Source organism: Amblyomma maculatum, chromosome 6 (genome assembly GCF_055883805.1).
Source record: "Amblyomma maculatum isolate TAMU_Amacu chromosome 6, ASM5588380v1, whole genome shotgun sequence".
NCBI classification, from domain to species: Eukaryota; Metazoa; Arthropoda; class Arachnida; order Ixodida; family Ixodidae; genus Amblyomma; species Amblyomma maculatum.
This window is the reverse complement of record NC_139349.1, coordinates 48,312,897-48,325,175: the sequence shown is the minus strand read 5'-3', so window position 1 is coordinate 48,325,175 and position 12,279 is coordinate 48,312,897. Positions and strand designations below refer to the sequence as shown.

The window sequence follows — 12,279 nt, the reverse complement described above, 5'->3', positions numbered from 1 at the left end:
ATGCATGAATACAAAAAAAAAATAAGCCCATTTTTTGTTTCATTGCCAAGTTAAGCCATCCGGTGGTCAGTGTAACATTTCTTCTCGCCCACATACTTTTAGCTTTGTTGGCAGCCATAGGACCGATCTGAATGCCATGATCTTCATCAAGTGTCTCCATATTTTGATACTGCCAAAATCACTCAGCTAGACGCGGAATGGTTTAGAAATAACAAAGGTAATGCGATGAATCCGCAGCAGATTTTGGGAAAATGCGTTCAGAAAATGGGTGGCTCAAAAATGAGGGAGTGACGTAAGTGCATAAGTTCAGAGTTAAAAGGTGGTCAGTTGTGAGCAGTGAATAGTGGTTTGAATAGTAGAATTATAGATTTGCCAACATTTCAATTTCTGTCTATTTCATTATCAGAAAGCTGAACTTTTTATATGCGTTCTTTTGAAGCATTCCCTCGATGCATGACAATGTCCTTAATCATCTCAATCTACCAATTTCCTGGATTCCTCTTTTATGAATCCCCTACAGTGCAGTCCTGGAGAATTCCTATACTGCGAGGGCCTATTAAATCTTTTGGGCGCTTATAGCGAATGCTGGTAACGTGAAACTAGATATCCTGTCTAACGAAAACTTCATGGCTTGTACTGAAAATTTTGGACCGTTTATATAATCTTCAATGTCAATTCGCGCGCCGAATTTCATGCGGAGAAAAAAGACAAATTATACACGAAAAGAGAAGAAGTTTATTTAATTTCTCTTGGTTATATCTAAAGCCGAGCAGAGTGTTCACGTACATTAGACGAACACAATTCAGCTTGAGCTGCTTTATATTATGCCGCTCCAAAAGCTTCACCTTGATGATATAGGCAAGGAGAAATGTGTGCTTACTGCCATCCTACAGATTTAGCAGCGCTGGATTCATTGCGCTATTTACTGAGAAAACTAGATAAACACACAAGAAATCGCTTCATTCGCCAATATTGTCGAGGAAAGAAAGTGTAATATCACTGTCCAAGAGGCATAACAAGAAATGTGGCCGCCGTCACGTGATTTCGCAAGGTCTACTGGATTTTCCTGGTCACATTTCGTCCGCTTCGGCTCACACATTGCCTGCATCACCCATATCGACTAAGCTGTTGACAGAGCCGACCGGACATAGGGGGAACTTAACGTCTTAATCCGATCGTCACTTTTCGCGGATGATGCAAGGTTGTGGAGGCGTACAGCAAGCGTTGTCTTTCACTGTTGCGCGTTTAGTTCATTCAACATGCCAAGATGATCTAATCGCTATGAACTTCTCAGCACTAGCGGTGCATGCGCAAAAAGGCTTAGACGCCGCTGACACGTGACCAACTGGCGAGAACTACCCCATCCAGCTTCATAAAACACTGTGTAAGCTCCGCGCGCTTCGGGCTCTCTGTGCCGACGTGGGAGCTGCCCTCTACACCTGGCGCCTAGCCGAGTGTCCTCCAGGACCCCTACTGTGGGAAATAGTTTTACCAAACCAAACCAAACAGCTCCTCCTAAACGTTTTTCTTGCTCCTCGGCAGATGCCAGATTTTATGTATTGAGCTAGGAAAAACATTGGTAAAATTGTTACACTCGTAGACACGGAACTGCTACTACCAGGCATTGCGCTGGTGACTAAGATAGTGGAAGAAGCTCGTGTAGATAGTGAAGAGATATTTTATCCGGCCTACGAAGCAGAGCTTCAAGCCATATTTAAAGTGATTGTGATGATGTGTCACTAAACTTAAATATGACGTTCAGAATTTAGAACTGGAACATGAAACAGGCGAACTCAAAAACTGTTGGAAGAAGGAAGCTGTTATTAGAACTAACGATTTGATGGGTCTTTTCTCTTGTTCTTTTCAGCTCGTTCTTTTGCAAAGCACAAGGAAGGACAAAAGATGTGATCTAATCACTGGCTCCCGCTTAGCGAGAAGCCTTCTTTAAGACGTCCAGAGGTTGGCTGTATCCAGAAGTGAGAGGAGAGGAGTCAATAATCTTGCCCACGCGAGGAGCGTCCTTTGCTTTGGTCAGATAGTGAACGGGTGGAAAACCTGTCCCGTTAAACCCGCAGGCCTTAACTAGTCCATAGGCGCCCACGTTCTCCATGAGCAGCCACTCGTTCATTGACACCTCGAAGAAGGGCACCATGGCTTCGAACTTGTCCATAGGGTGGCACGTCGCTCCCCACACCGTTGTGAGGTGCACGTAAGGACGATCATACGGCGGCTGCAAGAGATTGTTTTTTTCTGTGAGGTTTTAGCAAGCGCTGTCAGCTTCGAAGACGATAACACTGTGCCTGAAGAACGTCACAAAAATTGTAGTGAACATGATACCTAAATATGGCAGGAAGAGGGGAAAAAAAAACAACCTTAAATTCTATCATATTTACTGTGCTTCATTTTGTTTCTATTTTCTATTTGTTCTTTCTTTTAACTGCTAACAATTTGCCAGCAACGGAAAGTGTCCTTTTTTTTTTTTTCATTCAAAAGAGTTATTTGCGTTTATTTTTGTGCAGGTCCAACTAGAAGGTTACGCATCGTTTCGACCATAAATCGCATCTGTTTATGCTCTATGTTTCTTTTTTTTTTTTTTTGTTAGCGTAAGCGTGTCGTCATATGGCACTTGTGGCGCAATTTCAGCAGACGAGACGCGACGGGAATTGTGAAGTGCGTTGTGAAAAAGGGTGGTCCTAATTGGAACATAAACCAACATGGAACCATAAGCAAGCAAGAAGCACCGATTTCAGTTCAGTTCAGGCGTTCAGTCGTGTCCGACTCTTCGTGACCCTATGGACCATGTCACGCCACGCTTTCCGGTCTCTCACTATCTTCTTAACATCACATAGCTTCATCTGCAATGCCTCGAGAATGCCATCTAACCATCGCGTTCGCTGCCTACCCCTTCTCTGGCGACCCTCAACCTTTCCCAACATCAAATCTTTCTCCAGCGACTCCTCTCTTCTCATCAGATGACCAAAGTAGCTGAGCTCTAACTTTAGAATTTGACCCTCCAAAGAGCAGTCAGGGTTTATGGTCGACAATATCGACTGATTTGATCTTCTGGCAGTCCAAGGAACTCTTAAGAGTCTTCGCCAGCACCACAATTCAAACGCGTCAATTCTTCGGCGGTCAGCCTTTTTCACAGTCCAACTTTCGCATCCATACATCACAACTGGAAAGACCATAGCACGGGTTATACGGATCTTGGCAGACTAATGTCTCTGCTCTTTACTAGGCGGTCAAGGCTAACCATTGTTCTCTTTCCCAGAAGCAGGCGTCTCCTAATTTCATGGCTGCAGTCTCCTTCCGAGGTAATCTTGGCGCCCAAGAACAGAAAATCTGTCACAGCTTCCACTTCTTGTCCATTGATGCTCCAGGACTTGATAGGGCAAGACGCCATGATCTTCGTCTTTTTAATGTTCAGTTTAAGCCCAAACTTCTCACTCTCTTCTTGTACGCGCATCAGAAGTCTCTTGAGTTCCACTTCACTTTCTGCCATTAAAGTGGTATCATCCGCATATCTAAGGTTGTTGATACGTCTTCCAGCAATCTTCACTCCAGCTGAAGACTCGTCCAGACCGACCTTCCTCATGATGCACTCTGCATATAGGTTAAATAGGCAGGGCGACAGTATGCAGCCTTGCCTCACCCCTTTCTCAATCGGAAACCAATCAGTAAGACCATGCCCAGTTCTGACTGTGGCCTCTTGCCCTTCATAAAGGTTCCTGAGGAGACAGATGAGGTGAATTGGAACTCCCATCTCTTGGAGAGCTTGCCACAATCTGCTGTGATCTACGCAGTCAAACGCTTTCGCATAATCAATAAAGCAGAAGTAAATGGGTTTCTGGAACTATCTTGCTTTTTCCATGATCCAGCGAAGGTTGGCAATTTGGTCTCTAGTTCCTCTGCCCTTGCGAAACCCAGCTTGCCCGTCCGGAAGCTCCCGACCCACATACTGCTGCAGCCTACCTTGCAGGATTTTTAACATCTCCTTGCTAGCATGCGAAATAGCGCGATCGTGCGGTAGTTGGAACAATCTTTGGCACTGCCTTTCTTTGGAATGGGGATGTAAACTGACCTCCTCCAATCCTGTGGCCACTGCAGGGTTGTCCAAATCTTTTGACATAATGTATGCAGTGTGTTAACAGCGTCGTGGTTGAGGTTTTGAAGCAACTCAGCTGGAATACCATCAATTCCGCTAGCTTTGTTCTTAGCAAGGCTGGCTAAGGCCCATTCAACTTCACTCTTCAGGATGCCCGGCTCGAGATCAGTAATCACAACCGTCCTATGTTGGGTTTGCACATCCGGGTCCTTCTTGTACAGTTCTTCTGTGTATTCCTGCCACCTCTTCTTTATCTCTGAGGCTTCAGTGAGTTCCTTGCCTCGTTTGTCCTTTATCACGCCCAGCTTAGCACAGAAGCTTCCTTTGATATCTTTGATGGTCTTATACAGAGCTCTTGTGTTCCTTAATTGGCTGTTGTCCTCAACTGCTTGACACTGTATGTTCAGGAAGGCATTCTTATCTCTCCTTGCTATTTTCTGAAAATCTGCATTGAGAACCTTGTATCTTTCTCTTTCCCCCATACCTTTTGCCATCCTCCTTTCCTCAGCTATTTGCAAAGCCTCTTCAGATAACCAGTTTGCTTTTTTGCATTTCTTTTGCTTTGGAACTACCTTAGTAGCAACTTCTTGTATTATATCACGAACATCAGTCCACATCTCTTCGGGCTCTTTGTCTTCTAGATCTAATTCTTGAAATCGATTCCTCACTTCCACAGCATATTCTAATGGAATTTGATCCAGATCATACCTGAAAGGCCTTCTAGTTTTCTGCGTTTTCCTCAATCGAAGCTTAATTTTGGCAACAAGAAGCTGATGATCGGTGCCACAATCGGCCCCAGGCCTTGTTTTTACTGCTTGTATAGCGCTTCTCCATCTCTGCCGGCAAATAATATAATCGATCTGACTCCTGTACAAACCGTCCGGTGAAATCCATGTGTACAGGCGCCTCTTGTGCTGTTGAAAATGAGTATTCGCTATGGTCAGGTTGTTTTCTTGACAGAACTCTACTAGCCTCTGCCCAGCTTCATTTGGCTCACCAAGACCGAACTTGCCTGTAATTCCGGATATTTCTTCACTCCCGACCTTAGCATTCCAGTCTCCTATGAGAAAAACGACGTCTGATGATGGGGTGCGGTCTAAAAGGCATTGTAGGTCCGCATAAAATCTCTCAACGTCAGCTTCTTCAGCAGCAGTGGTCGGTGCATAGACTTGAATAACTGTTATGTTGAAAGGGTGACCTTGGATCCGAAGAGAAATCATTCGGTCGTTTTTGGGGTTGTACCCTAGCACTGCTTTGCCCATTCTTCTGTTTACTATGAGAGCGACCCCATTCCTTCTCTTGGATTCGTGCCCACAATAAAAAACGTAATGGTCGCCGGTGTTAAATTCTCCCATTCCGGTCCACTTGAGCTCGCTGATACCCAAGATATCAATGTTCAATCTGTCCATTTCTCGCTTGACGATATCCAGTTTACCTTGCGTCATAGATCTTACATTCCATGTTGCTATGTGATATATCTCCTTGCAACATCGGACTTTCCGGTCGCTTCCCGACACATCCACAGCTGAGCGTCCTTTTGGCTTTAGCCCAGCCGCTTCATTCGTCCTGGAGCTACTAGGAATCGCCCTTTGTTCATCCCCAGTAACATGTGGGACGCCTTCCAACCTGGGGGGCTCATCTTCCGGCGCCATATCGATAATGGTATTGTGACTGGCCATAGGGTTTTCTTGGCAGGAAATACTGGAGTGGGTTGCCATTACCTTCTCCAGTGAATCACATTTTGTCAGAACTCTCTGCCGTGACCTGTCTATCTTGGGTGGCCCTACACAGCAGAGCTCACGACTTCATCGAGTTTCGCAAGCCCCTCCGCCACGACAAGGCAGTGATCCATGAAGGGGAAGAAGAGTTTTAGTTCGCCAACAAGTATCCCCCAGGCTTACATGGGATCGCCCAGGCCGAGCCCCTTCCCAAGAGCTAAGTCCCACAAAATGGCGGACACCCACGCCGGGGACCGCTCTTGTCCCAGTTTACGTCTGGTCATCGTCGAGCTGAAAACGAATCCTGCAGCTCTCCCAGCGCGCGTGGCGGACTTGTCAACTACTGCCACCGCGTTGGTCGTGTTGTGGGTCGCACCCACCGATTTAACATAAGATAAATCCGCCTTTCCAAAGGGTTTACGATTAGTAAACGAGGCATTGTAATTATTTTCTTTTATTTAAACAACCACTACCGGCATGAACTCGTATCTCCATAATGAGTGTAGGTAGTCTGGGCAGACTCGACGGGTAACATTTCAGAATGCGCTGAGTTTCGAGAATATGAGCGAAAGGCTACATCTGGTCATTGGGTTTACAGAGGCCCACAGCCCCGCCGGGGTGGCGCAGCAGTTACGGCGCTCGACTACTGTGCCCAGCCCCTTTGTTCAGCGTGCGTGCATGGCCTTCCTGAATACTCAGAAGTTCGCTCGAGCCACCACGCGATGACTCACTGTTCGCTTCCTAGCTCACGTGACTTACGCGCTGGCAACATGACCCTTCCCAGGAACAAGGACAGTGAAGATTAAAAAAAAAAAATAACAGCGTGTCTCTTGCTCCCATCCTGTCAACACTGAAGAAGGTGTCCTGAATAGGCATCAAAACGTGGGTAATCTCATGAATATGTTGCGTTCGAGAGCCGGGATATTTGCTCTCTACTTCGAGATATAAAACGAATGAACCAAAGACTCAGTTGAAATTAACTGCATTTACTTACCCTGAGCGACTGATATCTGACATCGAGGGCCCCGTAATTTTCTCGGGGAATGCAGTTTTGTCTGCTGTCGTTTATGTACAAGTCGTTATGCTGGCGATGTTCTCCTAAAAAAAAAAAAAAAAAGAGGAAAAAAATATTATGGAAATCGAACAGCAATCCTGGTTATGGTCAGCTAATACATGGAGTAGAATGTTAAGACATCACCATGACCTTTTAGAACATAAGCTTTATTACTCAGGGTGCAATGTAGGATTTCCCCTCGCTGGAACCAAATGACCTTGACCAAGTTAAGTGTACTTGTACACTGTAGAGTGAGACAGATACTGCGTCATCCTCTGCCTAACACCAACTTGATAGAACAATTCACGTTTCCCCCCAAAAAGATATAAAATACCGCACAATAAGAAAGTCGCAACGAAAAAGATGAAGGCATATGAAAAAGGTGGTATCGCGTCTACTCACAAGCAGTACTTTGAGCGTCCTCCTAACACAAACCGTCAAGCCGTGTACAACCTTGCTAAATTGTGCAGAGCAATGCTTAACAGAGCTGTCGCTCGTGTAACTAGGTTCAGGTCCCCACCCCTCCCCCCCCCCCCCCCCCATACTTAAACACCTAACATATTTTCCCGTGCATATACTGTAACGTAGCTTTGAAAATACTTTGTTAGAGTAACGTTTGACTGAGCTGTAACTAAGCTCAACTTTTTCGGACACAGCTTATTAATCCCGTGTGTTATGCACCAGGTCCCTTCCTTAGCTGGGTTACGATGCAGCAACAAACTCGGTGACAGATGTAGATTAAAAATTACTTGAACTGTGCGAGGTATGTGTCACACTCGGGCGGAAACATATGCATAAGAGTAAATTATTGTAATATTTAAAATGAAATCTGCATGTACAGCGAAATTTTGTTAATTCCAACTAAAATCATTTCAATTTTTTGTATACTAGAACTCCTGCTTTGACTCCGCCACCACTGCTTGTGATAAAGCGAGGAGAACGTAAAGACTTGCACTGTTCGAGGAAAAGTTTAATAGTTCCCAGTCCGAGGCATCAAGACATGACTCGAAAACATTTTGTGAAATACAAACATACCGTGAGAAATGCGCAGTTTTAGTCTAAACACTGTGCGCCGTTAACAGTTCAATTAACATGTGCCGAAGCGCACATCGAAAAATAAGGACTCGTTTGTGGAGCGGGTTTGTATTCCAATGCCATAAAAAATGCGCCCGTCGTAGAGCGCGCTATTGTCTGTTCAGGGGTTAAATCGAAAAAAGGAACTCAGTCATGAGGAAATAAAAAAGAACGGTTGGCATGTAGCGGATAAGGCATCGCACTCCCCATTAGTGCGCAAAAAAAAAAACAAAAAAAAAAGGAGCTCGTGAACTGGCTGCGTCCGGGAACACGCAGACACCTGGCTACATATGAGAAACATTTACAAAGGAAAGACTATAAATCTTTTTACGTAATTCACACACAAAACTGCTGGTGTTATTTAAGACTTTTATGCAAAATTTTAAAATTGTTCCTTCCTCAGCTTGTGTTGATTTTATGTTGATACTATGATTATCAAAAATTAACACGATGTGCACCACTGCTGTCTCGTTTGTTTACAAAAACAGACTTATTTACAATAATTTTTCTTGTCGATTCAAGACCAAAACCTTTCCACTGTGATGGCTATAGGGCACGCGTATTCGATCACGTCTATTGCGACCGCGTTTCCCTAAGGCAAAAAGCAGAGTGCCTGTGTCCTGTGCGATGTCAGTGCAAGGTAAAGAACCCCAGTTGGTCGAAATTTCCGGGGCCCCATTATGGCGTTCCTCATAGCCTAAATCACTTCGCGGCGTTTAACTCTATAAATAAAACAAAAATTGGAATACACAAGCTGCGTGCCATTCATTTCCTTCTGCTGCGACAGTCTACTGCGCACAAATTCTAGTAAACGCACCTTCTATGCTGATTAGTCGAGTCCTTTTGGCCACCACTTTTACTGCCAGCTGGTACGGTGAAGTCACCATGTACTGTCCAGGTTCCGCAATGATTTGTATGCCACAGGATTCTGGAAAGTGCTCGTCTAAGGCCGAACGCACGGATTTGCACACCTGCACAGATTGTAATTACATTGAGAACCTATTTCTCGATGGCACCACTTCAAGAGCTGCAAAGAGGGATGACATTGGGTTGGCACTTGTTGCGTCCGGACGGCGGCTTCAACGGGACATCTGGCCAAGTGCCTTTCCAAAAGGCCACAGTGAACGACTTCCTATGCCATGCATTCTCTTCGGTCCTTGTTTAGACGTGTATCGGGAATTTATGACTGTCTGCGCCTTCTGCGCCCAAAAAGAGAAACACGCAGAACAGTTGGCACCGATCACACAAGAACTGCGTTTACGCTGTGCTGTCTAACTGCTCTGTTTTCGTCACTTCGCGCCGCGGCCGAGACGCGACTCCGGGGCCATTTGCCGTGAAGCGGAGCGGACGGAGCCGGCGGCGCAGCCCTTTCCAATGGTATCGGATATCACCTCCGAGGAGCGGCCGCTTCCGCCGCGGTCATAAATTTTAACCCGCGCCAAGCTGCCCTTTGACCCTGGGCGTTCCTCTGGACTCCCGCAGTTACGTCATGTGACGTGCGTGCCTAGGGACTCTGTGTGGGGAACTTTTTCGCTCGATATACCGAGCTCCACCTTACGCGAGCTCTCTCCCACTGTGAACCTGGAACATGTAACCTCTTGTATAAAGTCTCTTCCTCTTCTCCTCTCAACTGAGCCTCTCGCTTCTTCGAGCACGGCACCAACACCGGAGGAGCCGATGGCGTCGCTAACCAAGTCCCAACACACTCTATTTCACCGCTAAGCAGCGTAGACCTAAATGGTGGGGCACGTAAACAGCTGCATTGCTCCTGCCCCACCATCAAAAACTAAGGATGCCTTCTAAATGGCTTGAAAGTACTTTGGGGCTAGCTTACCTGTTGTTCATAAAGGTTATCTATCCATTTTGCTTAGAATGACTTGCGGAAACGAAGTCTACGAATACATGGCATTTGATGCAGTCCTTATTTGCAAAATGCGAAAAGTTATATAATTGCTTTTTTATATTCATGTGTTTTATATACACTGACAAAATAATGAAATGAAGATGCGTAAATACATCGTTTAGCGCGTTTATAACGATGCTGAAGCATCAATGATGCATGTGTAGCATGTTTCTATGCGACAGAATGCCCGCTTCGCCGTAAAAAGAATTGTTACGTCTAGTCTGGCAACAGTCATCTGTACATGAACATTGTGTGTGTGTGTGTGTGTGTGTGTGTGTGTGTGTGTGTGTGTGTGTGTGTGTGTGTGTGTGTGTGTGTGTGTGTGTGTGTGTGTGTGTGTGTGTGTGTGTGTGTGTGTGTGTGTGTGTGTGTGTGTGTGTGTGTGTGTGCGTGCGTGCGTGCGTGCGTGCGTGCGTGCGTGCGTGCGTGCGTGCGTGCGTGCGTGCGTGCGTGCGTGCGTGCGTGCGTGCGTGCGTGCGTGCGTGCGTGCGTGTGTGTGTGTGTGTGTGTGTGTGTGTGTGTGTGTGTGTGTGTGTGTGTGTGTGTGTGTGTGTGTGTGTGTGTGTGTGTGTGTGTGTGTGTGTGTGTGTGTGTGTGTGTGTGTGTGTGTGTGTGTGTGTGTGTGTGTGTGTGTGTGTGTGTGTGTGTGTGTGTGTGTGTGTGTGTGTGTGTGTGTGTGTGTGTGTGTGTGTGTGTGTGTGTGTGTGTGTTCGCTTTGCGCAATTTATCCCGTCGACTTGTTCAGCGAACCTCCGGCCACACGTCAGAGTTTTAATGCGGGGCATATTTCATGGCTCGTACCCGGCTAACAAGTGTTCGGTTGGCAAGATGTCAATAAAACAACTGCCCCACAAAGTGCATTCCCATGTTCACCGTTTAAGTAACCGGACTGGTTAGAGCGCCCGTTGATATCTACAACATTTTCGAGCCTATGGTAGTGACATATCGATTTCAATACTTTCTGCTAGGTACCAGCCAAACGTAAGGATCCTCGAGTCGACGGTCCTTAATTAGTGTCTTTTCGTCATCAGTCACCTGCGTGAAGTAATCTCGCTTCATGGAGCTCCCAGGGAATCCACCGCCGATGTCGAGCACAGTCATCTTTATTCCCAGCTGAGCTGCAAAACTGAAGAGCTGCTTTGCTTTCTCGATGCCACCTCGGTAACTATCAGCACTAAAATGCCTTCCGCCTATGTGGAAACTGAAATAAAGACAAGAAAAATCGAAGACTATTCGTGAAAGAAAACTAAAGTGCGCCTCTGCAGTGACGAAACAAACTTACGCAATGCCGATGATGGTATGGCCAAGACCATGCGCAACCCGGAGGATCTCTTCAGCTTCGTGAAAGCGGCAGCCATACTTGCGTGCCATCCTCATTTCATTCTCCCCTCCTTGAGCTGAAAATCTCAGCAAAAGCCTGCCAAAGATATGATTCGAGACCTTAAAAAAGTTGAAACACTGAGCAATTTCTTTCGATTTGTGTTTAGCAATGTTTGCTAATGGGGAAACTAGTTTTCTTTTTTTTCTTTTTTTGAAAGCAATGCTACGCCAGGTTTCGGCCCGTGGCGTAGTCCGTGGCCGCAGTCACGAATGACCTTGAACAGCTGCGAAGAAGACGAAGACGAAAAAGGAGAAAAAAGGAAAGAAGAAGAAGAAAAGAAGAATAAAAGGAGAAGAAGAAGAACGCTCGGTCACTCGCAGCTAATTCTTTCGCTCCATATTCGGTTCAGCAGCGTTGAACCCTTCTCATTTTTTGCGACGCATTAGATTCGCAATTGATAGAAATGGTGTTGTCTTTATTTTCGTTCTTTGTGTTAGCGCGGTGAACCCACTATGAATAACCAACTAGGCCCAATTCACGCCATTTCTCCACTACGGCGTCTCTCATAGCCTGCGTCGCTTTGGGACGTTAAATCCCACAAGCCAAACCAAACCAAACCAAACCATCTCGCCATTTTAGTGGTAAGTAAACCACTCTAGCTGCCCAAATCTATGTCAAGCATAACACCACAAAATCAGTTTCCGTAAATACGACAGCGGTATTGGACGGAACCACTGCAACCTCTTTTTCGCTTCTTTGGCGCTATTCGCACTTGAAGGAGTGTAGCACTTGCAGGAGTGTTAATCCTGCGTCAATTAAATTATACCATATTCAGGTGCCATACGCAGTTATACAGTTTTGTCTCGGCAGTGTAGAAGGTACAGTACTCACGGATTGAAATAGGACACTCGGAGCGCGTGGCCGTCGCTGCATGCAGCGCCGTCCGTGGATGCTCATGGAACCAAGGTGCAGCATTGTGGTATAGCGCGAGGGGGAGAACATCTAAAAAGCAGAACTGCTTCTTCCGGTCGCCAATAAGCCGGCCTGTTGTTTACCACACTGCCTTGCATGCAGCGACGGCCACGCGCTCCGAGTGTCCTATTT

General features: G+C 46.0%; 1 protein-coding gene across 3 annotated transcripts in view; it reads right to left on the bottom strand.

The window, feature by feature from the left end:
* Positions 1-790: 790 nt before the first annotated feature.
* The window catches only part of LOC146185687 (antizyme inhibitor 2-like), a 29,643-nt gene continuing 18,154 nt past the window's right edge, over positions 791-12,279 (bottom strand). For all 3 annotated transcript variants that reach the window (XM_084606602.1, XM_084606603.1, XM_084606601.1), the window contains exons 6-10: positions 11,137-11,271; positions 10,890-11,055; positions 8,769-8,922; positions 6,818-6,921; positions 791-2,230 (exon numbers count right to left, since the gene is read on the bottom strand). In XM_084606602.1, coding sequence (XP_084462728.1) covers positions 1,928-2,230; positions 6,818-6,921; positions 8,769-8,922; positions 10,890-11,055; positions 11,137-11,271 — 862 coding nt within the window. In that variant the 3' untranslated portion in view covers positions 791-1,927. The remainder of the gene's footprint in view (positions 2,231-6,817; positions 6,922-8,768; positions 8,923-10,889; positions 11,056-11,136; positions 11,272-12,279) is intronic.